Here is a 27,304-nt window from a genome sequence, read left to right on the forward strand (position 1 = left end):
TACCTTTATTGTCTGGATCAGGCCCAGCCCCACCTGTCCCGCCCTCTCTGGGCAATAAAAGCCGTCTCCCTCGTGCCTCTGCGTCACTTCACCTCGAGGATCCTTTGTGTGTCGGGGAAGTCCTCCTCCAGGAGCGAGTCCTGAGGGGAGGATCACGGGTTAGTATCTGGGCCGAGACTGGGTCCCCTTCCCGACACCCCCAGCCCCACACTCACATCGAAGGGCTCACAGAAGGCCTCCTGGCTACCAAAGACCGGGTTAGGGACGGAGACCAGAGTGGGGCTGGTCCCTTCCTGCCACGGGGAGAAGTCATCAGCAGCGTCATCTTCTGCCTAGAAAGGCAGGTGAGTCCTGAGACCTCAGCAGACCTTGCTGGCCCAGACCCCACACCTCCCTCAGCCCCCAGCCCAGCTACCTGGAAGGCAGAGAAGCCAAAGCCTGTGGACCGGCTTCGGGCACGAAGGTAGAGGGCTCCGGCCACCAGGCCGAGGACGGCTCCAGCAGCCACCACGGCCCCCACGCCCGCTGCCACAGGTGGGGCCTCCGGGGCCACCACTGCCCGCTGCAAACAAGAGCATCAGGGATCTGGCCGGAGCGGTCCCCTGACCCCTCCCCGCTCTGCCTGTCCACCCTCAACTCACGGACTGCGGGGGCGCCAGCAGGGGGCTGGCCAGCGTGTGGATGATGCCGTTGAAGGCCAGGATGTCCCACACGATGACGCGGCTGACCGCAACTGCCCCTGGGACCTGTAAGGAGACCGGAGTCAGGCCCAGTGGTAATCAGTGAGGGCTGGGCCAGCGGGGCAGGGGCCACCTCCAGACTCGCCTCAGGGGCCCGAGAACCATTGCCAGGGCCCAGGTCACTGATGACGAGGCTGAGGCCCGAGTGGGCGGGAAGCAGGGCACCCTGGCTCGCGTTGGTGCTCAGGAAGGTGGTGTTGGAGGCGTGCAGCTCCAGGTCTGGACCGCTCAGTGTCTGCGGGCACAGCACAGCTGCTGTCGTGGGCCAACCACAGAGAGCAGACCCTGCCCTCCCCACACTCCATGTTACCATGTTGTCGACAAAGCCTTCGTTGACAGGGACGAAGAGTGTCTTGTAGGTGTGCTCGTCATCCAGGAAGTCCAGAAACTCAAGACCCCTCGGGGTGGCGTTGGCGTAACCCAGTAGCATCTGGAGATGGTGGGACACAGGGTTGTGGGTGGGTTCCCTCCATAAGGGTCCCCGCCGCGCCGCGCCCCTGGCCCCCGGGTACCCCGTAGAAGGTGGAGAAGTTGGCGGTGGTGGCCAGAACATCCAGCAGCTTCCCATTACACACGCTGGTCCCATCGCCCACGAAGCCATCGCGGCATCGGCAGGCCACGTCTGCAGGGAAGGCAGCGCAGCGAGTGAGTGGGTCAGCAGGGAGAGGCAGAGCAGTGAGCGGGCTTGGGGGGCGGCCGAACCTTGCATGCGGAAGCAGTAGGCGTCCCAGCGCTCCGAGCGGTTCTCCCGCACGCCCAGGCTGACCACGCCCACCTGGCCATCCCCACAGTCTGCCGCGGGGAAGACGACGGGGTGGGCAGCCGAGCCGTTGGCCAGCCAGCCCACAAGGCAGAGGTGGAGGCCCAGCTGTAACAGGACAAGCAGAGGCTGAGACCCAGGGCCCAACTGAGAAGGGCCCCCACAGGCTTGGCTCCAGACTCCCAGGCCCCACATACCTGCTGGGCAGCAGAGAGCTGAAGGAGAGAGGCAAGGACAGCTCCCTGGGCCCCACAAGCCGCCTCGGCCTCTGAGAAGTTCAGGCCGTAAGGGCCACTGGGGGCCTGGAGGTGGAAGACACCAGCTCGCTTCTCTGCAGAGGGGAGGGATGCGCGGTCAGCAGGCCACTGCCAGGTCAAGCAGGGGTGTGGGGAAGGGGCGGGGAAGCACACCCTGGAAGTGCAGGTCGGTGCACACGGCATCCGCGTGACAGGGAGGTGGCCGGTCCAGGCAGCGGTCCACGGGCGGCTCGGGTTCCAGCAGACACTGCAGTCCATCACCCACGTAGCCAGCGTGGCACACACAGCGCCGTGCGTTCTGGGGCAGGAGAGCGGGTGGGCACCCTTCAGGGCCTGGAGCAGCCAAAATCGGCTCCCCCACCTCCACCCGGTGGCTTGGTGCCCCCGCTCACCGGCCCAGTGTTCAGGCAGTCAGCGTGCTCGCTGCAGCCCCCGCGGTGGCCATCCTCACAGGGGTTGCGGGCCCGGCAGCTCCAGCCGTCGCCCTCGTAGTCTGGCCAGCAGGTGCAGGCGACCGCTGTGCCCTCCTGGCTGCAGTTGGCATGCTCGCTGCAGCCACCACGCCCATCCTGGCACAGGTCCACCACTGGAGGCAGCGGGGAGGGCGGGGTTGGAGAGGGGGAGGGGAAGGGAGGGGAGGGGGCCCTCCACCCCTGCACCCCTGCTCACCTGCGCACGTGCGGCCGTCCCCTTCGTAGCCCAGGCTGCACTCACAGCTGTTGCCAGCGCGGCAGACGGCCTGGGGTGCGCAGGGCGGAGCACACACAGGCTGCAGCTCTGTCCCCCAGGGCCCACCCCACACATCCAGGTTAGTGGCTGCCCTCCTGGACTCCCTTCCATCCGAGTGTGCAGTTGGGGCACGCACTGTGTGTGCAGGGTGGGCATAAGCACAGGGCCCACTCACCCAGCTGCACCTCACAGCGTGGCCCCGTCCAGCCTTCCTCACAGAAGCAGGAGCCGGAGCCCCCCAGGCCCTCGTCACAGCGGCCATGGGAGGTGCAGTTGCAGGCTGGGGGGAGGGACAGGAAGGACGGTGTTGGCACATGGGCCAAGGCGGTCAGGGGGCCGGGCCGGGCAGCGCAGCCTACCTTGGCACAGGGGCCCGAAGGCTCCCGGGGCACAGAGCTCACAGGCCGTGCCGGTGAAGCGCGCGTGGCACCTACACTCCCCGCTGCCGCTCATGCCGTCCATGCACGTGCCGCGGTGGTTACAGGGGCTGCTGGCACCACCAGGGCACACTCGGGGAGGGGGTGAGGAGGGAGGTGAGGTCAGGGGCCTCGTCAGGAGCCCCGCACATGCACCCCTAGCCTGGACACACTCCGTCCTCCACCCAGTGGCAGCAGAGGCTCCGGCACAAGCAGCCCCCGTGCCCTGGAGAACACCCGGACCCCTAGACCTGTCCACCAGGACCCGTGCCACCTACATAGCCCCCTCCGCTCAGAACACTCTCCTGCAGGTCCTCACCCCAGCCTGACCACCCCGAGCCCCTTTCTGAGACTCAGCGGCCAGAGCTGTGCCCCCGGCCGTCTTGGGGGCTGGGAGGGCCGGTCAGCGGAGTCTGCAGCCTCGGGACACTCACCTCGGCACTCGCTGCCGTAGTGCCCAGGGCAGCAACTGGGCTTCCAGGTGGTGGTGACACAGTTGCGGTAGCAGCCTCTGCCCAGGCCTTGGGGCTGACCCCAGTGGCTGGGCCGGGTCCACACACTGCGCAGGGCCAAGGAGTGCAGCGGAGGGGACGTCCAGAACTTGGAGAAGTAGCGCCAGCATGCCTCGGGGCTGCCCTGGGCCAAGAGGGATCGAGCTGCAAACCCGCACTTGTTGGGCCCTCCCGGGCCCCACCACCTAGCGCCCAGCCCCTTACCTGCTCCTGTGAGCCCGGAGGGCAGGGGGGTTCTAGCCCACAAATGCTGCAAACTTTCTGTGAGGAAAGGAAGGCAACGTGGCAAGTCGAGAGGGTGGACAGGACACCGCCAAGTGCCCTTGACACCCCCTTCCACCTCTGGCCTGTGGCCTCCCTCACCAGCCACAGCGGTCGGGTCTCAAAGCGGTCACAGCGGGCACCAAGGCCAGGCGGCTCCAGCAGCTGGTCGATGCCATAGGCCAGGCCCCCCTCAAAGGGCAGGTGTCGCTGCACAATTCGGGCGTCGTCCTCTCCCACGGTGAGCTCGCCCTGCCAGGGAGGGGTGTGGAGTAGGCGGGGGGTGTCACAGGTGTATTGCACCCGCACTGTCGGGGCCACTGCCTCCTGCCACCCCCATTCAAGCCTCCCCAGACTCACCGGCCGTGCGCGGCTGCAGGAGAAGGAGATGGGGGTCCCGTGCATGGTGCGCAGGGAGCCCAGGTTGGGCAGGTCAGACGCCAAGGCCTGAACACGTGGAACCACAGTTGGAGATGGGTGGGCAGCCTGAGTGGCAGGCAATAGGGACCACGCCCTGGGGGTGCACCCACCTCGACGTTGCGGATCACGTGGCCCCGCAGAATGGCTGCCAGCTTGTCACGGTGGTCCTTATGGTAGAGCCAGGCCTGGCGATCGGGAGGCAGGGCTTGCAGGGCGGAGTCTGTGGGCCACAGCATGGTGAGTGGCCTGTGGAAGGGATCTTGAAGCAGGGGCAGGAGGCCAGCCATCTGGAGAGAGAGGAGGTGTGGCGGTCACAGCCCCGGCCGAGGCCAGTGGGCCGAGGGGCTCCCGGGACCCGGGTGACCTCCCCACCAGCCACACTCCTCTGCAGCCATCCCAGGCCGACATACATGTGTGCAGTCAGGTGTGCGGGCACATACCAGCGCACACGCCGATAGTCACCCACATGCACACACGCACACATGCACATGGGCCCACACTGCAAAGCTCACACACGGGGGCAGTACCGTCACGAGGCCGCTGAAGATCTTGTAACCGAAGGTCTCTGCAGCAGCAGTGAAGTTTCTCTGGGGACAGGGGCTCAGTGAGCAGCGAGGTCGGGAGGGAGGGTCCCAGGCCCGCACCCAGGCCCGCACCCAGGTCCTACCCGTGGAGCTAGGGCAGCGTCAGCTTCCCAGTGCAGCACTTCAGGCGGCAGCAGGACACGGTCGATGAAATGCAGGACGCCATTCACAGCCTCCTGGTCGCTGCTCACCACGCGCGCAAAGTCATTGATATAGATGCTGCCCTGGGGGTGGACCCGGGGTGGAAGGAAGCCAAGTGGTGGGGGGCCTGATTGGGCAAGTCTTGGGGGAGGAAGTAGGGGCAGGATCAAGGCAGAGGGCGGGTTTCGCCTCCTGCCCGGAAAAACAGCTGTTGGCACTGGGCCAAACTCAGAAGCCCAGGACTAGCCCCTGGCTGGTAGGAGGTAGCACCCAGGGCTGGAGTCACCCTGTCAGGAAAGCCGCCCTGGGAAGGTGAGAGGGTCTTGAAGGCGCGGGCGCAGGCAAGGACGCTGAGCGTGGTGGAGACCTGGGTCGGTGGCCAGCCCGTGTCGGGGCGGGCAGAGCGGGGCCTACCTCCCTCTCGCTGAAGCGCAGCGGGTGCCCCGAGAGTGCAGTGGCGTAGCCCTCCTCCAGCAGCTCCTGGCTCCGCAGCTGCCGGCAGCCGACGACGTGGTAGCGGAACACGAGCTGGCGGTTGGCGCGGATCCGGGCCAGCTCGTCCTGGAGCGGGAGCCACGCGGGTACCAGGGGCCCTCACTGCCGCCTCTGTGCCCAGGCAGTGCCCACAGCCCCGCAGGGCCACCCCTCCCCAGCCTTGCTCCAAGGGCTGAGTTACCTGTGACATGTTGGTCATTAGATCTGCATGCGGCACGAAGACTGTGAAAGGGCCGTCCCCCTTGAGGTCCTTGTATTCCTGAGGGGAGAGGGTAACAGCTTGAGGGGAAGAAAGGCAACTTGGGACCAACTCGAGGCATCTACTGATTTTTCAGGAAAGACCTGGACTCAGAAACCAAACCAGCCAGCTTCTGACCAAATGAGACTATCAAGGCCCCAGAGATAAGTGGGACCTGCAGGTCAGAGCGACCCAGGCTAGACTAAGGATGTGGAGGCCAGCTGGTCACTCACCAGGAGATGGAGGCTGAAGAAGGAGGCGTGCTTGTCCCGAAGCAGCTCCTGAGGCAGGGAAGGCAAGGGTCAGCTCAGAGTTTGGTCGGCCTGCAGTCAGGGCTTGGTGCTTGTTCCAGCACCAGGAGCCCAAGGTCTGGCCAAGGCAGAGATGAGGAAAGGAAAGCCAGGGCAGTCTGCTCTGGGATCAGAATGGGTTTCATGGACCATAACTGGGTCAGGCCCATGGGGCCACTGCCAGGGTGGGGTCGGGGTCCCCCCGGGCATCATTACCAGGCTGACGCGGGCTCGGCAGGTGAAGCCATCCCCCACGGTGCGGACTGGGTCGCAGGTGCACGTCCTCTGGCCATCCCCCGTGCTTTTGCACACGGCGTAGGGGCTGCAGCCTCCGTTGTTCTGCGGTGGGGACAGGAGAAAGGCAGCAGCGACTCCCAGGACTCCTCGGCCAGCCCTGGGGAAGGGGCCGCGAGCTTCCCTGTCCAAGCCCCAGAGCCCTGTTTCCTCCTGATCAGACCTGACCTTGCGATGAAGGTGGCCCTCCCTTCAGAGGCCCTCAGGACCCCGCTGGGGCTCCAGAAGGCTGGCCGCCCCTCCCCAGCCCCTCCCTCTTTGACGCTGGGGGTGCCCTGGGGGCCTGACCTGGGAGCAGGGGTCCAGGAGCACACAGGCCCGGATACCGTCCCCACTGTAACCTTCGCGGCAGCTGCAGGAGACCTGTCACAGATCCCAGGCAGAGGAGAGGGGCTAAGATCTGTTCGAGGCGCGCCGCGCCCTGGTGGGGGGCGGCCCGGCCCCAGTGTGCGGTTCCCCCACTTGTCTCACCTGCTGGGGGCCTGTGGAGATGCAGTCGGCGTGCATGTGGCAGCTCCCGTGGTGGATGAGACAGCTGTTGGCTTCTGGGGGAAGAGGCGCTGGGATGAGGGGTGGCCTCTCTGTCCATCCGTCCATCCATCCGGGTGCTCGCCCCCTACTCTCAGCACCCACACTCCCGTGTGCCCCCCCAGCCTGTCCTGGTCTGACTGTAGCCAGACCCCACCCCCAGCCGGCGTCGGGCCTGGTGGGGTACCCCAGCCTCACCCTGGCACAGCTCCCCATCGCCCGTGTAGCCGTCCAGGCAGGTGCACGTCCGCTGAGCAGGCGCCACGGTCGTGCAGTTGGCGTGGGGGGAGCAGCCGCCGTGGTCATGCGCACACGGGTCCACCGCTAGGGGCAGACGGGCCCAGAGAGCTATGAGCAGGGGTGGGTGGGGGGGGCGTGGGACAGCAGGGACCAGGAGGAGAAAGGGGAAGGCCAGGGCGAGGGGTGAGACCCCAGAGCGGACAGAGACTGGATCTAAAGGGCGCAGAAAGGGCTCTGGGGCAGTGGAGTGGCTGGACCTGAACAGGAGATGCCGTCGCCCGAGTACCCCGCAGCGCAGACGCAGGCAGGGGCTGCACCTGAGTCCTGCACGCAGCTGGGGGGACAGCAACAGCTCAGGCGGGCCTGTCGGCCCCCTGCCCCGGCCCCAGCGCCCCCGCCCACCGGTCCCAGGGCTGAGCTCACTCACTTGGCATTGGGGTCACACTTCTGCAGGCACTGAGGGCCACTGATTTCTGGGGGGGTAGGAAGATGATGGTTCTGACCATGCGGACCCCGGAACCGCCTCCCCAGGACTCGCCCCTCTCCCCGGGGGGCCGCTCCTCACTCTGGTTGCAGCGGAGGCCCTGCCAACCCACGTTGCAGACGCAGCTTCCGTCCCCGCGGAGGCCCTCCTGGCACAGCCCGTGGGCACAGTCGCACACTGGGAGCAGGACGGGGGGTTGGGGGGTGACAGGCGTCAGCTGGGGCCCTGCCCCGGGGCCTCCATGCCCGCTGCCCCTGGCGGCGTCCCCTCTCCTGCCCACCCCCCGGGTTCACCTCCAGTGCAGTTGGGCCCGTAGCGGCCCAGCTCGCACATCTCACAGGCCGTCCCATGGAAGCCCTCGCGGCAGCGGCACTCCCCACTGCCCAGGAGCCGGTCCTGGCACTGCCCGTGGCCCGAGCACACGCCGCCCAGACCCCCCGGGCACGGCTCACACAGGGTGCCAAAGAAGCCAGGGCAGCAGTCGGGCACCTGCAGGGGGCGTGAGGACGTCAGGGGGTGGGAAACTGTGGGGGACGGCAGGGTCCAGGCATCTTGGGGCCACGGAGAAACGGAGCCTGCCCTCTACTAGCCTCCGCAGCAGAACTGAAAGAAGGGCCAGGCCAGACCCCACAGTGCGGGGCGCAGCTCGCCCCACTGCTGCCCCCAGGGCTTGGCTGGTGCAGTCAGCTCCAGGCTGAGCCCCTTCCCCAGCTCCGCACCCCCAGTCCCTGGAGACACGGCCTCAGGGACACACACCAGCCCCTCCAACCTCAGCCCCCTCTCCCGTCCCCTTCCTCCGTGCCGCCGTGGCTTCCCGGCTTCATCTCCGTCCCAGCCCCCGCCGCTGCCCCTGAAGCCTAATCTGGCCTCCTGCCCTGGCCCCCTCCCACCTCCTCCTCTCTGGTCAAAGCTGGGGGTGGGGTGGGGGGCCTGTTTCAGGGCAAACCTGGATCTTCTTGGCACAGGTGTACGAACAGCCCCGGGAGAAAGAGTAGCCAGACCGGTAGACACAACTCTTCCTGGGGGTGTCCTGGAAACGGGGACAGGCAGAAGGCTCAGCCAGCGGTCAGGGAAGGGCAAGGTGGTGGATGGGGAGACAGACAGACTACAGTGACCAGCGGGTGAGACAGGTGAGCAGGACAGACAGCACAAGGGTCAAAGAAGGACCAGGACAGATCCCAGGAAGACAGCGCGGGCGAGACCCGGGTGCGGGCCGCAGGGGCAAGGCTTCAGGCCGCCGGTCTGGGTGGGGCCTCCTCTGGGCAGACCTGACCCAGGCCTCCGGGCCCCCAGGGGAGTCGAGAGGCCCGCGCTGTCCAGGAGCCCACGTCCGGGTGAGCAGAGCTGGGCTGGGAGCCTGTACACCTCGGGGCGCGTGAGAGCCGCTGAAGCAGGGACGGAATGGGCCCCTTCTCACCTCCAGCTGGTAGCCCTGAGTGCAGCGGAATTTCCGGCTACAGTTCACACATTTCTCCTGAGGAGAAAGAGGGCAGAGGATTAGGCGGTCCTGAGGCGGGGGCTCCAAACCTGGCCTCCTCGGCGGGCTAGCAGTTCTCCCACCCTCGCCAGGCGCCCTCCCTCCAGCCGGCGCCTCCAGCTCTTCACTGCCCCCTGCTGCCTGGCCTCTTACCCGCAGGGCCTCTGCGTGGCTGTGCAGGCAGCGGCTTGAGCCCACCGTCAGGACCCCCGACAGGCCAAAGAGCGAGCGGCCAGGGGCCTGCAGCACAGGGCCTTCCAGCGGCACATGGTTCACCTCGGGCTGGGGTGGGGGGCAGAGGCTGAGCCCCTCTCCCCACCCCCTCCCCACCCTCACCTCAGGGGCTGCAGACCAGGGAGGCACCCCAGACCTGGCGTAACCCCATGGGCTGGGGAGGCCATCCCTGGACCACAGGCCGGAGGTGCCCTGGTGGGGGAACCCCAAAAGAAAGGGGTGCTCGGGGCGGGGTGCCCGGGGTAGGGTCTCCTTTGCCCGCCCCCCGCCCAGTGCCAACCTGGCCACTGTGGTTATAGAAGACAAGCCAGTGGGCTGGCCCCAGGAGGGAGGTGCGGTGCCCCCCCTTGCCCAGGGCCTCCGTGGAGAGCGCCTCGCCCAGGATCACGTGGTGTCGCACGACGTCCGCGTCCTGGAGCGAGGAAGAGAAGCTCAGGGGCCGTGGGATGGCAGGCTGGCCCGCCCCCGGGGGCCCCGGTCCCGGTGATCTCACCAGGCTGCTGCTGTTGGCCTGGGCCTCCAGAGAGCGGTTGGTTGGCACAAAGATGGTGTAGGCGGTGGCAGCCTCAATCTGGGGAACCAGCCTGTGGCGCTAGGGGCAGGGGGCAGGTGTCAGGGGTGGCCCGCTCGCCCTCAGTCCTCACCCTGGGAGCCAGCAGCCTGGACACAGCCAGGGGGAGGGTGCCCCTGACCAGACGCCCCCCTCCGCCCGCCCTTACCTGCAGCAGCTCCCGGAAGAGGTGGAAGGCGGGCACGGAGTCCAGCTGCTGCAGCAATCCCTGCCCCGCCAGCACAGCCCCTCGTGGAGGCAGTAAGACCTGGCATGGAGCATGGGGGCCGCTCAGCATGTCCCTGCCCCCTCGGCCTGACTAGAAGCTTCCCAGTGCGCACACCCCCCTCCAGCCATACCTGACTGAGGACATGTAGGACACCATTGGTGGCGAGGAGGTCAGCCACAACCACGCTGGCGTTTTGCACCCAGATCCTCTGGAAGGCAGCAGGGAAGAGCTCATGCAGACACTTACGAGTGGGGGTAGCACCAACAGAGGCTGCTGGCCGCAAGGCACCCAGCCGGCCTGGACACCCTCAGACTCAGGACCTACCCCATGGGCACACAGACCCTCGCTGGGGCCCAGGCATGTGGGGACAGGCGTGCACATACAGACCACAATGGACAGACAGCCCTCAGCCGGGCAGTCACTCCGGCCCGAAGACGCTGCCCAGCAGCGAATGCGTCCTGAGCACAGCGTCTGCGCTCGGCCCTGGCCGGGTGAGGGGACCCTGGGCTGGGAAGCCTGCAGCCACCACTAGAATCGCCCCCATGCCTGTAGGGCCCCTTCTGCCCAAAGCTCACCACGTACCCCACTGACGTTGTGAATCTCCCAGCGCACGGAGGGGTTCAGGGTGGATACATTCTGCCCGTGCAGCCGAGCCAGCTCATCCTCGGACAGGGCGCCCTGGAGAAAATGGGCCCTGGAAGGACACGTTTTAGGGGGGGCCATGGAACCAGGCTAGTGTAACCTACACACTTCACCCCAAAGGGTGAACACATGCCAAGTTGAGGATCTGTGGGGAGGGGCTGGGTCTTGCACAAGAGCCTCCTCCCAGAGCCCAGCCCTGGCAGCCCACCTGACCAGCTGCGGCAGCATCCTTGGCTGAAGCCAGAAGGCCTGGTCCTTAGTGTTCAGCCGACGGATGGCAGACTCTGAGGGCACCAGGGCTGTGACTCGGCTGTCGGCAGGAAGAGTGATGCCGGCCCCCTGTGCACGCGGTGTGTTGGGGGTACAGGAGTCATGAAGGCAGCCACCACTTTGAGATCGCAGTCCCCGGCCTACGGGCCTGCCCTCCACCCCCAGCTGTTACGTGTCCTGGATGCGAGTCCCCAGCCCCGGCATTCCGCCCGACCCTACCTTGATCCACTGGTAGAAGATGGAGAAGTGGGCGTTTGCCTCCAGCTCCTGAAGGGAGAGAAAAAGCTGAAGTCACCTGTCTAGGGTCAGACTTGAGCCCCTTCCCGGGGACCCTGAGCACTGCCCCACAGCCCTCCCCAACCCTGAGTACATGAGAGGCCTCCTGTCGGACAGCAGGGAACCACTCACCTTGAGGATGTCTCCGTAGCAACTGAAGCCATCACCCCCATAGCCAGGGGGGCATGTGCAGAGCCGCTGGCCTCCCCCCACTGCCCGGCAGGTGGCCTGGGGTGGAAGGGCAGAGAGACAGCCTCCATTCAGCACCCGTTTGGCGAGCAGGATAGCATCCCCCGCTCCATCTCTCCATTCACCCTGGCCCATCCTCTTGTCTGTTCGCCTACGCACCCCTACCACAGGTCTCTCCCCCGACCCAGTCTGTGTTCAAGCGGCTCCTTTGCTGGGCCTGGCCCTGCCCCCCCCGACCAGTGAGCATTTGACATGGGTCACCCTAACCCACCACAGCAGACGGGGCAGCTGGGAGGCCCTGGACCCTCAGGAGAGGCCAGAGCTGAGAGCAGGAAGAGCTAGCCAGGCCAAAGGTATGGGGCGGGGAGGAGGGACGGGCAGTGGGGATGGAGTCTGGGCAGGGGTGCAGCCTTCATGAGGAGGCATCAAAGCTCTGTCTTATGGGCAAGCAGGTGACAGGGTTCAGATTTGGGGTTCAGAAGGATCCCAATCCTGATCGGAGACAGGGACACTGCTGGGGCCAACCTCCCCCACGTCCGATGCCTCCCCTGGACACGGAGACCTCTCGGGGTCCCCCTCACCAGATCATGGCAGCCGCCGTTGCCCACCCGGCAGGGGTCAATGGGACTGCACACGTAGCCGTCTCCCGCGAAGCCCAGCTTGCAGGTGCACCAGCTCTGGAGATGGAGAGGTTGGGGGCAGGAAGTCTCATCTCACCAGAAGCATGAAACCCTTTCCTCTCCAACTGCTCAGCCCACAATGGGCACGCTCCACTTGGGAGGCCCATTTAGAGGAGCTTCTCCCAGCCCTACCCTCGGAGGGCCATGTTCCAGTGCAGAGACTGAGGCCCTGAAGGGAGACTGGCTCTCAGGAAGAATCCTAGGAAGTGATGCCGTCGGGAAGGGCCTCCCATGGAGCCTGGGGCCCGGCCAGGTTGCTGAGGTCTGCAGCATGTGGTGAGTGGGCAAGTCCTGCCTAGGCCAGCCCAGAGATGGTGGCTGGGATCCCATCTGCTACCCCAACACTCTGCTTGGCTGTCCCAATCCTCCCCGCTAAATGCTGGTGTCCTTGGGCTGGTCCACACTGCAGGGAGCCACTAGTGAAACTCCCTGCATCTCAGCTGCCCCTCTCTGCATGTTGGGGGCACCTCCATTTGCGTACTCCATCCTCAGCTCTGAACTAAAGCTCCTGATGGAGTTCGCATCCAGCTCTCAGGTCACCTGAGTGCCTCTGCTAAGGCCCCATGGCTGTTGTCCAGGAGCAGAGGGAGCCCCATGGGTCCCTGCACCAGCCCAGGCCACCCAGAGGCTGACCTTGACACAGCCAGGCCTGGCCTCCCAGCTTGCATGTTCGATTCTTCAACACCAGCCAGTCCTCAGGCTCACCAGGCCTGACAGGCCTCACAGGGAAGGTTTCAGGTTCTGAAATCCTGTGACTGGAGTCTGAGACTCCCAAGTCCCAGAGCTGGATGTGCACGAGTCTAAAGATTTCAGGATGTCACTCTCCTTGGGGCAGGGGTCTCTTCTAGCTTTTGCTCAGGACTGAATCCCTACATCTAGAACAGTGACTCGCATGTGACAGGTGGCTGGTGATCTGTGGGAAACCAGCAAGCGAGTGGATGAGCTACTTGTCATAAGACAACAGTCCTAGCGGCCAGTTAGAGCAGAGATCTCGTGGATTCTTGGTTATAAGAGTCCTCACCCCTGAGAGGCAGGAGTCACAGCCTTCTGGTCTGGAAACAATGCTGCCCTAGGCTGGCACTGGAACGTACCTTCCTCTCAAACTATCGTGACCTTCATGCTGGCTCATAGCATCTACCTGTCTGCTGCTTTCAGATTGTACAACTCAACATTTCAGAACTGGATTCTCATTTGTGCCTGAGGTTTGAGACCCTGAGCTTGAATTCTTAGAGTGGATGCTGCTAGAGTCAGATGAGCTAGGGGGAGAGTTCCCGCACCCCCACCCCACCCTGCTCTATTGAGGCCTGCCAAGCTCACCTGCCCGGGTCCCACATAGCTGCAGATGGCGTCAGCATGGCAGCCGCCTCGCGAGGCCAGCTCACACTCGTCGATGGCCACGCAGACACGACCATCCCCACTCCAGCCTTTGTGGCATGTGCAGCGGTGGGCGCCCCGGGCCCCAGGGACACACTCAGCCTGTGAGAGCCGTGGATGAAGGACTCAGGGCGGCAGGGTGGCAGTTGGGGATGAGGGAGTCCCGCCTCTAGCCCACGGGTCAGGTCTCCAGGGCAGGGGCCAGGCTCACGTTCTCCGAGCACCCGCCGCGGTCTGGGCGGGAGCAGGGGTTGCTGGGTGTGCAGGAGAAGCCGTCACCCTCAAAGCCATCCAGACAGAGACACCTGGGGGTGGGTGGACGAAGGGCCTCCGGTGAGCCTGAGGGAGTTCTGAGCAAACTGACAAACACAGTCACGGCGGGTGGGGGGCAGAGGGAGCCCATGTCCTCACCTGGCGACACCACCCTGGTTAACGCAGCGGGCATGTGAGTGGCACTGCTGGGCCTGCTCCGTGGACCCACAGCTCACCGTGGACTCGTTGCAGAAGCGGCCGCTGAAGCCTGGGGCACACGTGCCATGCTGGCACACACCTCCACTGCCCGGACGGTTGTCACATAGACCGTGGACACAACCGCAGTCTGCAAGAGCAGATGGAGCAGGGAAACTGAGGCAGAGATATGGCTGGCTGGGAGCCAGGATGCAGCTGGGCAATGCCAGGACTGGAGGAGCCAGAAGAGGTCTGACTGTAGCGTCGCAGAGTCAAGTTATCCCAGACTCAGAGGGAGAGAGGAAGAAACAAGAGCAGAGCAATTCATTGCTTGCAGTCACCCTATTCTAGCTGCCCTGCTCCCAACACCATCAGAAAGTTCTTCTGTGTGTCTGACCTAAACCCTGCATGCTTTAGATTGAACCGTGGTTGTCTTTCTGGCATGGATCAAACAGACATCTGCTTGCGTTTCCAAAACCTTCTCCATGATCTGTGGTCTGAACCCTTCTTCCTGAGGTTGTATTTCATGTCTTGGGAGTCCCCAGACCCCCTTGCAGGCAGACCCTTTATCTCCCTGGCAGGGGGCCTTGGCCAGGACCACCCACCTTCCTGGCACTGGTCTCCATGCTTGTTTGGGTTGGAGCAGATGTGGCAGGCGATGCCCTTGTAGTCTGGGAAGCAGAGGCAGGCCCCACTGCCCTGGACCCCATCGCTGCACTGGGGGTGGGCAGGAGGCAAGAACAATCACTAGGAGGCGATTATCCACACCCTCTCCCTCAACACCCCTTCTCCCCAGGAACAGGGAGCATTAGGAGGCTAACTTTGCGCTCCTGCTCCCTGCAGAAGACCTCCTGCTGGAAGAGACCTTGAATCACAGATGCTGCCAAAAGAACCAGCCCCCTAAAAAGGCACCTGGCCCTGGAAGGTTCATGGGTGACTTCTGCCCAACCTAGGCACCCTTATCCCCCCCCCACCCCTCATGCCAGCGCAGGAGGGGACTCACATTGCCTTTGCCATAGCAGGGGTTGGAAAAGCCCCCAGGACACTGTAGACAGTCGGGCCCAAAAAACCCTTTGCAGCAGCCAGGTTTCTGTAAAAGAATACATCTGAGGGTCCACTGGGAGCCACACTGACCCCCCGGTCCCACTGGCTTCTGCTCCCTGGTCCTGTGTCTGGAGCAGGGGGTGGGCGAGGCCCCTCTGGGACACCTTTTCCACCATTAGGATGCAGCACAGCTCTCTGAGGATGGCAGCCCACCCAGCCATCCTGGGGGGCTCCCGAGGAGAACCCAGTGCCCCGGGTCACCAGGGAGTGAGCGTCCCATGCCCAGGCTCACCTGGATGGTCTGGTTGCAGTAGTGGGCGCAGCCCTTCTTCAGGACGTTGAGCCCAGTAGGGTCATGGATGTAGACACACTCCTCAGGAGAGATGTCCTGGGTGGGCGGGGCCAGGCTGGTCAGCAGACAGGGGTCCTGGGCCGGCCCCCTCGCCAGGCAGCCCTGGTCAAAGGACCTCACCCCCACCCCTGGGCCGGGCACTTCCACTGTCAGCGGGGCTGTGCCTCCAGGGCCAGCCGAGTCTCCCAGTCCAGCTTCCCCACCCTGACCCAGGGCAGTAACCTCGCTGGGCAGTCAGGAGTCAGCCCCCAAGGACTGGCCCAAGGGATGCTCACCAGCTTCACGCTGTTGGGAGGGCACGTGCTGGTGTTCAGGGCTTGGCAGTCCACACAGGAGCCCTGGGCAGGGCAGGGGGAGGAGGGGAGAAGGGTTAGTCATGGTTTATTTATTTAGCAAACCCTGAGACGGTGGCACTGAGCCCAGGCCTGAGATAGGAGAAGAGCCAGCACAGGAGGGGTCAGGGGAGTGGGGAGGGGGCATTCCAGGCAGAGGGAAGAGGGCGAAGGCCTCGTGGTGAGAGAGCTCGTGTGAGAGCAGCCGAGGCCTGGGCGGGGAGGCTGGGAACAGGGTGGAGAGGCGTGAGTGAAGGCCAAGGGTCCGTCAAGAGGACTGCTGAGGGCTGGGCGTGGGGCATCCAGGCCAAACTGTGGGGCCTACGCCCAAGACCCAGAGCCACCCACTCTCTAGAGGACTAGAAAGAGGCGCCTCTTCTCCCTGAAAGATGACCCCCACGCAAACGGCACTCACCGCCACAACTGCATGCTGCTCCTCGTTGCAGAGCTTGGGCAGGATGGGCAGGATGGTCGGGGGCAGCAGGATGCCCTCCAGCATGTGGATCACGCCGTTGGCAGCCAGCACGTCCACTCTCCGCAGGGGGACCCCCTCAGGTCCCAGCAGGATGCGCCCCTGTGGCAGAGCCCAGAGTGCATCCTCAGGCTGGCCCCCACCTCTGCACTCAACGCGCTGTTGAGGCCCACCCTGCCAGCCACCTCTTCACCCCTTCCCTGGCAACATCTCCTGCCCTGGCAGAACTGCTCCAGCCTCCACACCCTGATCCATGAGGTTTCTGCCACACAGAGCCCCCCCGAGTTTGCTGGGACCCAGGAGAGGGATTTGGGTCGTGCCTGCTCCCGCATGACCCCCACCAGGGCCTGCCTGGGCTCACAGAACAACAGCAGGTCTGAAAGAGGCTTGACACCGGCTGGTCATCACCAGCCCCTCCACTGGTCCATCCCTGTGGAGCTCACCTCCTCTGAGATATTCACAGCCAGGATCTGGTTTGCCATGGTGAGCACCCGACCCTTGGCGATGAGCTTTTCAACGGTCAGCTGGGGTGGAGGAGAGGGTGGCCTTAGGCCGGGCACTGGCCACACTTTGGAGCCATGCCCAGTCCTGCCCAGGTGACTTGCAGCTACCGTCTTGGTCCCCAGACTCTTCCCTGTGCTGCAGGGTCCAGATGGCAGTGGGGAGGAGAAGGGGTCCCGGGGGAAGACCGGACTCTGCAGACACGTCCTCTGAGGGCCCAGAGGCAGGTGTCAGCCGGCCACCCTCCCAGAGGACCTCTCACCTGGCCATGGTTGTAGACGTGGTACCTCACCAGTTCCTGCAGTTTGGAGAGACCCTGGCAGGAGAGAGGAGTCTTGGCTGCTCAAGGCTCTGGGCCCTATATCCCCAGCCCCGTCTCTCTGATGAGCTTACCGCCGTGAAGAGGTAGACCAGGCGGCCATCCCGCAAGCCATCCACTGCCTCATTGCTGGGGGCAAAGACTGTGAAGGGCCCGGGCCCATCGAGGAAGGAGGGCAGCCCGCAGTTCTGCAGTGGTGAGAAAGAGGCTTGGGGGCTCCGTGGCCAGCTCTTACCTCTAGGTCCTGCCTGGGCCCTGTGGCGCTCAGCCTGCAGGGGACGCCCACCAGAAGTAAGTGGGAGACACTGGCAATGTCTTCACGCTACCACAGAGCCTCAGAATGTGGATGGGCAGGTTCTGGGATGGGGGCGTGGGCCAAGGTCCGTCCTACTCCAGAAACCCAGAGCACTGTGGAGCTACATTCTGGGCAGTGAGGGGTCCTGACCCAGATCAGATGGGCTGGGACCTTTCCCCCAGACTCACCTCCAGGATGGTTTCAAATCGGCTGAACACCTCATTGGAGGCAAGGATCTGGCCAATGGTCCTCTGTAAGAAGGCGCGAGCGTGAGGGCCCAGAGGGGAAGGAGCTCTGCTCCAGCCCTGCCCAGAACTGCCCCGGGACCTTCTCTGAACTCAGTGAGGGTCAGAGGTCATCCAGTGGCACAGGGCTGGGGGACTCTAGCTCACCTTGGGGTCCTCAGGGAGCTCTGGTGGGGGCTGCAACCTCAAGGCAGTGACGACGTGGAAGAGGCCGTTGGCCGCTGGGTAGTTGGCCTTGTGGATGGTGAATGTCTGTTGCGGCAGGTCTTGGTATTTGTAGGTATATTTCTGACGAGACATGAGATCTTTGGCTCAGATTACAAACACCCACCCCTTGCCCTAAGGCTCTGTCCGCCTCCACGCCTCCTCCTGGGCTGTATTCCCCACCTGTGACTCCTCTGGTCCCCATGACGAGGCCCCTGCTTACCCTGAAGCGGCTGAAACTAACAGTGATCTCCTGCCCGGCCAGCGTCCACCACCGGCGTGGAGCCTGACTCCCCGCCTCCTCGAGCATGTGCTGGCCGGCGATGATGTGCTGTCTGCACAGCTGCTGGGCGACGGATGCCTGCGGGCACAGGGGTGGGGGTGCCGAGTGGGCCCAGGGCGGGCCGTCCTCTTTGTGCCACTTCGCCCAAGCAATGTGGGGACAGGGGGCCTCCCAGGGCTAGGTCCCCAGAGCGCACGGGCGATGGGGACGCTCTGCAGGCCCTGCAGCCTGGGGCGGGTCCAGGGAGGAGGCGGGGGCTCACGTTCATGGTCCTGGAGGAGACGAGTGGTGCCAGCACAGTGAACGGGCCCGACGTGCTGAGGATCTCTCGGCAGCCCTGGTCTGGGGGCAGGAGGGTGCGTGTCAGAATGGGTCTGGGAGGCCCGCAGGCATCAGTCCTGGGTCTTGGAGAGTTGTGGGGGGTGTGGGGTGATGTTGGGGTAGGTCTCGGGTAAATGAGGACATCAGCATCTGGGGGGCTAGCTCCCACCTCCATCATGCACCCCAGGCATGCTCTGCTTCTACAGCTCTTGGGCAGAGAAACAAGGCATCTCCAGAGAGTCCACCAAGGCTGCTGGGTGTGAGGGGCGGGGTCTCAGGCAGGTGGCAGGGTCACACACCCAGCATGGCAAAGCTGACTCTCAGCCGCAGTAGCATGCTCGTCTGGCTAGCCTTCTGCACCTCGTGGAGCAGGTGTCCGTAGCAGGCGCGCCCGTCCCCCACCTCGCCCTCCTTGCACACGCAGCTGGGGACATGGTTAGAAATAGAAACCAGTCAGGTTGGGGGGGCATGACCAGGCTCCCCCTCTCAACCCTCCCCTACCATCTGCACAAGCCCCGAGGTTCACACGGGCACACACTTGCCCCAGTCCAGCGGCCCTCTCCCTGTCCCTGGGGCCCAGCCCGAGGCCCCCGTGCTCACCTGGTCTTTCCATCAGGGGTCACCTGGCAGGTGGCGGAGCGGTCACAGGAGAAGGCGGAGCAGTAGGCGAAGCAGCCCGCGGAGCTGTCGTGGGCAATGCTGACCAGGCCTGGCTTACATGAGCAGGAGGCCTGGCCCGCCCGGCCGGGGAGGGTGGGGGTGACACCATGTCCATGAGAACCCAGAGAGCTCCGCTGGGCCCCCACGGCTACCCTCCCAGAAGCGGGCTGCCATCCTCCTCCCATTTTATAAATGGGGCAGCTGAGGCTCCTAGGAGAGCCGTGACGGACCCACAGCCAGAGTGAGTGGGGGGAGCGCTGGGGGCCGCCAGCTCACCAGCTCACCTGGCCTGGCTTCCTGTACAGACATAAGGTGGAGTTGCTGGGGCAGCCGCCGTTGTTGGTGACGCACGGGTCCTGGGGCAGACACACCGTCCCATCCCCATGGTAGTTCTCAGGGCAGCGACACTGGGCCTGCCCCCTGGGGCCCACAGAGCACTGGGCAAGTGGGGAGCATGGTGACGGCTGGCAGGGGTCAGAGGCTGTGGGGGCACAGAAAGAGCCCACGTGAGCCAGGCCCCCAGGATCCCCGCCCTCTACAGCCTCTAACCAGGATGGCCAAGAGACAGTGAGCAGGCTGATCCACACCTGGGGGACGGGCCCTATTTCCCTCTGTCAGGGACAGCTCTCCCTCCCTGAAAATGGCCAGATTGCTGCTTTAAAAGGATGCTCGCCCTGAGCTGGGGCCCTGGCCTCCTCTAGACCCCTGACTTACCCCGGCACTCACCACCCTGCTGGGCGTAGCCAGGCAGGCAGCTACAGCTGGGGGCCTCTTCAGAGCAATGGGAGTTCCGGGGACAGTTCAGGGCCAGGCACTTGAGCATCTCTGAGTGGAGAAAGGAGAGGATTTATTGCAGCAGCTCCAGGTTCCAGGCTGAGGAGGAACACTGGGGCGAAGAGGCTCTGCCCACTCTGCTATGTGACCCTGGCCAGGGCCCCACCCTCTCTGGGCCTATGGGCGGTGAAGGTTTTAGATGAGACCTCCCCCAGCCAGCTGTGTGTCTCTCACGCGTAGAAGGAAGTGGGGCTGCAGGCGGAGGTCCCATCCTGCTCTGGCCCGTGAGGAGTGCTAGCCCATCAGCTGCTCACCGCGGTCACAGCGGGGTCCAGTGTATCCAGCGAAGCACAGGCAGCTTCCATCCCCGCGCGGCCCGTGGCTGCACACGCCGAATACACAGCTGCACACTGGGAGGGACACGCAGGGAAGGTGGGATCCCAGCCCCACCCGGCAGGCACACGGGGATGTCGAGTCCCTGCCCTCTGCATCTCCAGAGCTCAGCGCCCGCAGGCACAACCTCCAGATAACAGAGGTGTGGGGCAGGACCGCAGGGGAGGTGGGAGCCCAGCGCAGGCACCTGGCCTATGTGGGGGCTCAGGGAAGGCTGCCTGGAGCAGGCCTCCAAGAATAGCACGTGCAAGGGCTAGATATGTGATCAAGCAAAGCTCATGTCTCCAGAGGAGATGTGTGAGGCTGGACGGCTGGGAGGGAGTCTGACAGTGGTTGGTTGGAGGGACTGGGTCCACACTGGCCCCCAAGTGGACACTGGCCCTGCCCTCCTGCTGGGCCAGCGCTCACCTGACTGGCAGTCAGGCCCAAACCGGTTGGGGTCCCGACACTCCTGGCAGGCTGAGCCATCGAAGTTCTCCTGGTGGAGAGATGCACCAAGTTAGCACAGCCCCTCACGCCCACCCCGCCCCCCTCACCCAGCGCCACCAGGCCCTCACCTGGCACACGCAGGTCCCGTTCCCATCTATGCCATCCAGGCAGGTCCCGTGGCCACTGCATGGGGTCTCGGCACCGCCGGGGCACTCTGTGAACCCCCCACGGCAGAACTCAGGTCTCCCCCGAGGACCCCTAGTTCGCCCAAGCCCAGAAGCTCTGGGCAGCCCCAGGCGTGGTCCCTCCCCTGGGGGCAGCCAGAGTCAGGTGGCCAAGCTGTGCATTAAATGAGCCAGATGAAGGGGCATGCCGGCAGGCGGGGGCGTGAGGAGCAGGGCTGGGACCCCCACCTCCGTACCATAGCACTGGGACCCCCAGTAGCCAGGGCAGCAGGCCTTCTGCACCACGTCCTTCCAGCACTCCAGGCTGCAGCCGCTCATGGACAACAGAGAGTCCCCTAGCTGGACCTCGTATCTGGGGACCAAGGATGGGCAGGGTGATAGGAGGACCGCCCCTGCAGCCCCCAGCCTCCCTTGGTTCCGCAGCTCTTATTACTCCCCCATCCCTCCCTCCTGGCCCCGAGCTGAGCACAGGGCCTGGCCCACTGCGGACGCTCAGTAAATAGTACTTGGCCCACCTCTTTCTCCTTTCTCCCTGCCTACCTCTGTCCCACTGGAGGGGCCAAGAGACAGGTAGATGAGTGAGTCCCTGCCCTCACTCCCCAGGCCTGCCAGGCCCTCCTGGTCCCCTGCCACCCCACAGGACACCCCTGGAAGCAAGCAACGGTGGGGACACACACCGGCAGTCCTGTGAGATCTTCTCCGGAAAGGCCCGAATCCAACCCAAGGGACACACTCGCTTCTTGATGGCGGGGCACGGGGTGCAGGGTATGTGAGTGACGAACTTGGTCTTCACATCGCAGCGTTTGGACTGGACCTGGGCCAGGGGCAGGGTTTGGAGTGAGGGGCCTGGACGCTGCACGCAGCCAGGACTCGTGATCACAGCGAGGCCTAGCACCCCTCTCTCTAGGCGCTGACTCCCCATCTGGTCATCGAGGAGGCCCTGAGTCTGGGGGGACCCTGCCTGTCACAGGCTGTCCCCTGACACAGTGCGTCCCTACGTCCACAGCCGCGCACCTCTGCCTGGGGGCCCGAAGGCACGCACAGAAGCCCGAGTCTCTGCCTTCTGACATAAAGGGCATCTGCCATTTTTGTTCCATTCTGGGTGATTCAGAGGAGGGAACTCAACTCCAGGCAAGTGGCCCTCGCCCGGAGCCACTCAGGGACTTGAACCTAGACTCCCAACCTAGTGCTCATCCTCACCTTTCACTTAAACATAAACACGAAGTGACATAGACCCTGCTGGGGAGGGGGACACAGCCACACCATCCCACCCCAGGCAGCACGAGAGCTTCAGCCACAAGCCGTGGGGCTGGCCGCCCAGCTGGCCCTCTACTGAGCACATCCCGAGCTCTATGCTGACTGACCCCTCCGCCAGCCGAGGGCCCTGCTTGCTCCCTCAGGTCAGAGGTCCAGCAGCTGGCACCATGCCTGCAGTTGACCCACATGAGCAGGCATGTGGGAGGGAGTCTGAGTTTGGGCCAAGCGGCCCCAAGCCCTGATCCAGGCCTGACCCATGACCCCACATGCCAGCTGGGACTCAGGGGGCCACTGCCCATCACTAGGCGGGCAGTGTTGGCAGTGAGGGAGCTGAGAGGACCCATGTGGTGTCCCGCAGAGGCGGCAGTTGAGCTGGGACCTGCAGGATGCATGAAAACTGGTCAGAGGCAGTGTTCCTGGCAGAGGGGACATGAGAGGCAAAAGCCAGTAAGTGGGAAGAAGCAAACGGCTGCGGTGATGAGGCAGAGACAGGCAGAGGGGCTGGGGCCAGGCCAGCGAGGGGAGGTAGAGTCCGGAGGAGCGCCAGGACTCACTTGTGTTTTCAATGGGTCCTCTGACTGCTGCATGGAGAACAGAGCAGGGGACAGGGGAAGGGAGTCATCCAAGTGCCAAGAAAGCCCGAAGTCCCACCTGCTGGCCTCAGAGCTCCAAGTCCATCACCACTGGGGCTACCATTATGGCAACAACGTTCCAACCTTCTCCAGCACTGACCTGGAGCGACATTCCCGGCTACTGCCGGGGGAGAAGAGACCCCCGGGAGGAGCATTTTGATGAGGAGAGGTTTCAGGGACTTGAGGCCTGGCCTGGAGAAGCTGAGAAGTTCCCATCTAAAAAATGCTGAACAGACTCCAAAGGGAGCAAACCCAGAATATCTCTTTCCTAGAACACATCACAGATGTGTGGCTCTCCAAGAGAGAGAAAAGGAGAAATAGTGCCTGAACCCTTTTCTGGTGAACATGAAGGGCCCGGAGCCTCTTCCCCACTGCTGCGATTTGGCCTTTTCCGCTCCCTCTGTGGTCTGCGAAGAGGGAAGTTGCTGTGGGGGGCCTCAGGCTGGCTGTAGGCTGGATGCTGTGGTCTCATTCCCCATCCTGACGCTCGGGCTTTGCTGACCCAGGGAGCGACTAGGAAGTTGGGCAACTCCCAGCCAGGCAGCTGCTGGCTCAGGGCAAAGGCTTGGCATGCAGCTGGTTCCCCTTAGGACCACCTGGCCGGCCAGACACAGCTGCCAGCGCCATCACCAGGGGCCTGGGGACCAGCGAGAGGGCACCGTCCTTACTCCTGGACAGAAGGGGGTTCCATTAAGTGGGGCACGAGTTGCCGGCGTGGGAGGAAACGAACCTGTGCCTTGTTGGTGGAGTGGATACACATTCACGAGATGTTGCATCTGTAAATCGGTGATGGATGGATGGATAAACACCCAGTGACCAAATCACACCTCTCTGGGACCTTACCGGAGGTGGGCATTCAGGCCCCCTCTGCCTGGCGGCCTACAGCCTCACCACTGATCCCACTGGGTGGAGTGCAGCTGGATCCCAGCCGAGTGCTGAATCAGATTCCCTTCTTCCCGAGGGCATCTCAGGACCCGTCTGAGCCGGGCGGGCACTGCCCCCCTGCCTGTCCTAATCCAGAACTGATTCTGCAACGTCTGCTTCCCACAGAGACAGTGCTGGGGAAGTTAAGGAGACACGAGGTGTTGAGCTTGTTGAGAGAAGATGAAAAGAAATTCCCCCAAGCTGGGGTCTAGGGCCCAAAACCCAAACTCCCTCGAGACCAAGGGATCCACCAAACTTCTTGCTATATAGATCAATGTCCCTCTCCCCTCAAACCCCAGCTGAAGACTGCAGGCTTCACTTGTAGCAGCACACGCCCAGCAGAAGGGGTACTGGGTAAGACTTGGATAGGCAGGTGCTAAGCCCCCTCCTCCAGGAAGCCTTCCCTGACTCTACTGCCTGAACCTCCGTGTGTCAGAGTCCTGCTCCTCACTAACTGTGTGACCCAGAAGTCATCCCATCCCCTCAGAGCCTCGGCTTCCTAATGTTCACAGTGAGTCTCCTGCTACGCAAGGTGCCGAGAGTGCTGAGAGGCCAGCGTTGACACATGCCTGACAAGAACCCCGGAGCCCACTTCCCTTGCCCAGGCTGGCTGAGCCCCAGCCCCAGAAGGCAGATTTACAGGTGATCTGTGACGAGAAAGGGCTTCCCAGATGGTGCTAGTGGTGAAGAATCCCCCTGCCAATGTAGAAGACTAAGAGACACGGGTTTAATCCCTGGGTTGGGAAGATCCCCTGGAGAAGGAAATGGCAACCCACTCCAGTATTCTTGCCTGGGAAACCCCACGGACAGAGGAGCCTGGTGGGTTACGGTCCACGGGGTTGCAAAGAGTCGGACACAACTAAAGCGACTTAGCACGCAGCACACAGGTGACAAGGAAAAACTCCCAGCCTGAGTATCCCTCCAAAGACCCCTGTCACAAGAATGTGAGACGGCCTTTCAAATCCCCTTGCACTGTACACGTGAGGAAACTGAGGCAGGGAGGGAGCAGGAACCACTTGCAGGGCTCAGCATGGCCTGAAACCCTCGGCTCTTCCATCATCACCCTAACTTTTTCAGCCTCAGATCTGCCCATCCCCAACCCTGACGGGGCCCTGAAGCTGGGGAGGCCCCTCTCCGCACCCCTCCTCTGAGGGACCACAGGCGAATGAGTGAGCCCCATGGGGCCTGGGTCCCCACCTGGTCCTGCCTGGCAGTGGGGCCCTGGGCAAGACCTCAGTCTGCCTGTCAGTGATTCGAGGGCTGTCACCATGCCGAGGGCAGGGGGCTCTTACAGAAACTCCGGTCGGGATAACGTCCCCACAATGGGGCCTGGGCGGATCTGCAGACAGGCAGTCCAAAGGGGGCTTGTGCACGTGAACCCGACAGCCGTACCCTCGGACCCTGTCAGCTCCTTCCTTGTGGTTGGATCAGGACTCGCAGAGCGTGACTCCGGAGCAGGACTAACCTGTCTCTATAATCCCTGGGCCTTGGCTGCCTCAGGCGGAGAACAGGGCCTACTGCTCGGGGACTAGGATGATCCGAAGGCATCACATCCCTGCGCCCAGGGCTGTGTACTTGGCGAACAGCCGCTCTTAGATGTGAGGGTGTGACTGGTGGCTGCTGTTTGCCCAGGAGGACTGGGTATGAAAAGACCTCACTGTGCCCCTGGGCACTCTCAGGGCAGAACACAGGCACACACACGTGCACACACACCCAGCACGCCTACGCACGGCCCACGTGAGCCTATTTGTCAGCTCCGCAAGGTTCGGGGTGATCACATCTCCCACCCCCAAGCCAGAGCCACAGAGAAACCGGGCCTCATTCCGGGCAGGGGGATGGGCCTGGCTCCGTACCCCTAACCCTCAGGCTAGGGAGCCCTGGGGGAGCTGCTCACACCACCTAGCTGCCTAGCCAGAGACAGGAGGGAAGGCTGACCTTCCCTGTCACCCCAAAGTAGCGAAAACACAGACCTCAGCCTGGGGAAGTGGGCACAAGAGCCCAGCCCTCCGTCCGGCTCAGAGAAGGTCAGACAAGAAGCAGCTGCCCCGTGTGTTGCCAGCCCTGGGCCTGCTCCATGAGCACACCCTCCCTGCTCCCACCATGGCCAGGAGAGCCTGAACATCATGCCCCCCCGGTGACCAGCTCATACTCACCTTCTGCCCCCCAACGAAGCTCAGGTCTGCCAGGCAGAGAGCCAGGAAGCAGAGCAGGAGGCGGCCACGGGGCCCTGCCATGGCCGGTGGCGGCTGGCGGGCACGTTGTCCGGGACAGAATCAGGGCAGCGGCGTGGGGAACGAGCTCTAGGAGGCAGGCACTTCGCGAGCAGGCAGGACGGGGCGGGCAGGCGCTTTAAAAGCAGCCGGGAGGCCCCGCCAGCTCCCCCCAACAGGAACCCGCCAGGATTTCCTCCTGCATATCAGCAGCCTGCAGGCGGAAGGGAAGGTGCTGGCCACTGACCCCTGCATGGATGCCTGGGCCCTGCTTGGGGCTTCCTGGCCTGGGACCCTCCTCCTGGCATCACAGCCTCAAAGCCCACCATTAGCCACAAGCCTGGGGTCTATCAGAGTTAGCGAAGCCCATTCAGGGGCAGATGCAGACAACTCCCCACCCCAAGCCCCTACAAGCCCAGCATGTTTCATTCAGAAGCTCTGGGGGGTTCTGGGGGGTCGGGGAGAGGGCAGCTTCAGAATCTGGTCTGCCTGCCTCCATCTGTCCAGCTGCTCAGGGCACCTACCGGCCTCTGTGCTAAGAGGAGGCTGTTCCCCTCACCTGCCCGGCTTCACTTGCTCACCTTCGACTGAGTTTGCCCCACTCAGCCTCCACCACTCCCGGATCCCCATCCCCGCCACATCCCCTCTCCCAAGGGGCACCCCCACTGCCAGTAGCTCTTTTGCCCCAGTCCAGTCTCCACTCAGTCCTGAGGCTTCCTCCTGCGCCTTGCAACCTCCTCCACACCAGGCTGGCCCCTCTGACCTGCTCCCTGCTCCCCCGTCTCTGCTCCACCACAGGTTTTTCAATCAATACTGTTAGGCATAGGACAAGCTCCCTTGGCACTGCTATTACCCCCCAGATCCTCACAAGACTCACCACAAAGTTCAGTCTTAGGTCAGAGGTCTCCAGCCTGCACCTCCTTCTAGCACTGGCCACCAGCGAACATCGGTTTATTTATTTTCCGTCCCCTGCTGGAATGTCAGCTATGGGAGAGCAGGGATGGAGTCTGGCTGATTCACACACAGATATTCCGTTCAGATTGGTGGGATGAATGGAGGCTCAGAGGGGTAGGGAATTTCATCCAAGATTGCTCAGCTAACCAGTGGAAGGATCCAATCCCAGGTCTGTGGCTTGTGGGGTACCCTGCCCCCCACTACACTGCAGATGACCCCGGCTAGGTCCCATCCTCATGGACCCGGGCTGGGGTCTGGACTTACCTGTTGGGCTGTGGGGTCTGGGAACAGCAGTCCAGGTGTACACGCAGTGGGCCCTGACTCTGGACTATAACTCTCCATTTATGGATGATGCGACCAATGAAGACCAATGAAGGGGCCTTGGCACTGCCCCCTCCTGTACCAGCTGAGAGGCTATGGGGCTCATCTTCAACATCTGGCTGAGGGGAGGTGAAAGGGGAGAACCTCCCCTTGGTGGCTGCCCCCATCTGCCAGAGCCTTCCTGAGAGTCATGGGCCCTCCGGGCGAGGATTCCCCACTGTGCTGCACCAGGAAAACTGAGGAGAGGCAGGCCTGGGAGCCAGGCTGACCCCCCCTCCACCCCCAGTGCTGCTCGTCATGAATGGTCCTGCAACCTTAGGACCCAAGGCTCCTGACGGGGCCAGGATGAGAGAGAGGCGAGCGGGCCTCGAGAACCCAGCTGCGGGGCAGGAATGGGTTGAGGAAGGACGGGGCACAGGGGCTGCCTCCCACAGAAACCT

At 63.7% G+C, this 27,304-nt stretch overlaps 1 protein-coding gene across 3 annotated transcripts; it reads right to left on the bottom strand.

The window, feature by feature from the left end:
* Positions 1–25,688, bottom strand: STAB1 (stabilin 1). 3 transcript variants are annotated; one of them, XM_065933551.1, is made up of 69 exons: positions 25,533–25,688; positions 21,244–21,380; positions 20,803–20,918; positions 20,510–20,595; positions 20,361–20,430; positions 19,874–19,969; positions 19,512–19,610; positions 19,070–19,266; positions 18,726–18,856; positions 18,425–18,549; positions 18,067–18,146; positions 17,745–17,882; positions 17,465–17,605; positions 17,261–17,323; positions 16,852–16,965; positions 16,721–16,774; positions 16,401–16,481; positions 15,901–16,059; positions 15,429–15,491; positions 15,094–15,189; positions 14,761–14,847; positions 14,363–14,474; positions 13,722–13,908; positions 13,522–13,615; positions 13,254–13,412; positions 11,838–11,933; positions 11,200–11,295; positions 11,011–11,058; positions 10,730–10,860; positions 10,462–10,573; positions 10,010–10,087; positions 9,820–9,918; positions 9,594–9,692; positions 9,381–9,512; positions 9,020–9,148; positions 8,807–8,863; positions 8,336–8,419; positions 7,683–7,878; positions 7,471–7,566; positions 7,333–7,378; positions 7,163–7,239; positions 6,864–6,989; positions 6,609–6,682; positions 6,426–6,500; positions 6,060–6,182; positions 5,787–5,834; positions 5,497–5,574; positions 5,235–5,381; positions 4,763–4,903; positions 4,623–4,682; positions 4,206–4,382; positions 4,036–4,122; positions 3,778–3,927; positions 3,619–3,675; positions 3,337–3,538; positions 2,846–2,995; positions 2,662–2,766; positions 2,427–2,534; positions 2,150–2,343; positions 1,911–2,055; positions 1,698–1,831; positions 1,443–1,608; positions 1,253–1,362; positions 1,051–1,170; positions 826–975; positions 642–746; positions 416–562; positions 216–332; positions 1–140 (listed from the first exon to the last, which is right to left on the bottom strand). In XM_065933551.1, exons 1-69 carry the CDS (start codon positions 25,611–25,613, stop codon positions 84–86), a joined length of 7,695 nt encoding a protein of 2,564 aa, XP_065789623.1. In that variant the 5' UTR covers positions 25,614–25,688; the 3' UTR covers positions 1–83. The 3 variants fall into 3 exon arrangements, with proteins under 3 accessions (XP_065789623.1, XP_065789624.1, XP_065789622.1); XM_065933552.1 differs by having other exon boundaries at positions 7,223–7,239; positions 19,500–19,610; XM_065933550.1 differs by having other exon boundaries at positions 19,500–19,610.
* Between the last annotated feature and the right edge of the window lie 1,616 nt (positions 25,689–27,304).

The sequence above is a fragment of the Muntiacus reevesi genome, chromosome 4 (assembly GCF_963930625.1).
Source record: "Muntiacus reevesi chromosome 4, mMunRee1.1, whole genome shotgun sequence".
Classification (NCBI taxonomy): Eukaryota; Metazoa; Chordata; class Mammalia; order Artiodactyla; family Cervidae; genus Muntiacus; species Muntiacus reevesi.

Bases quoted from the DNA above. Each gene is read 5' to 3' on its own strand.
- STAB1 (XM_065933550.1), bottom strand. From the start codon at position 25,613: ATGGCAGGGCCCCGTGGCCGCCTCCTGCTCTGCTTCCTGGCTCTCTGC. The intron at 21,381-25,532 runs GTGAGTATGAGC...CCCCTGGCCCAG, and splicing joins GCTTCGTTGGGGGGCAGAAG to GTCCAGTCCAAACGCTGCGA. The intron at 747-825 runs GCGAGTCTGGAG...GTCTCCTTACAG, and splicing joins ATGGTTCTCGGGCCCCTGAG to GTCCCAGGGGCAGTTGCGGT.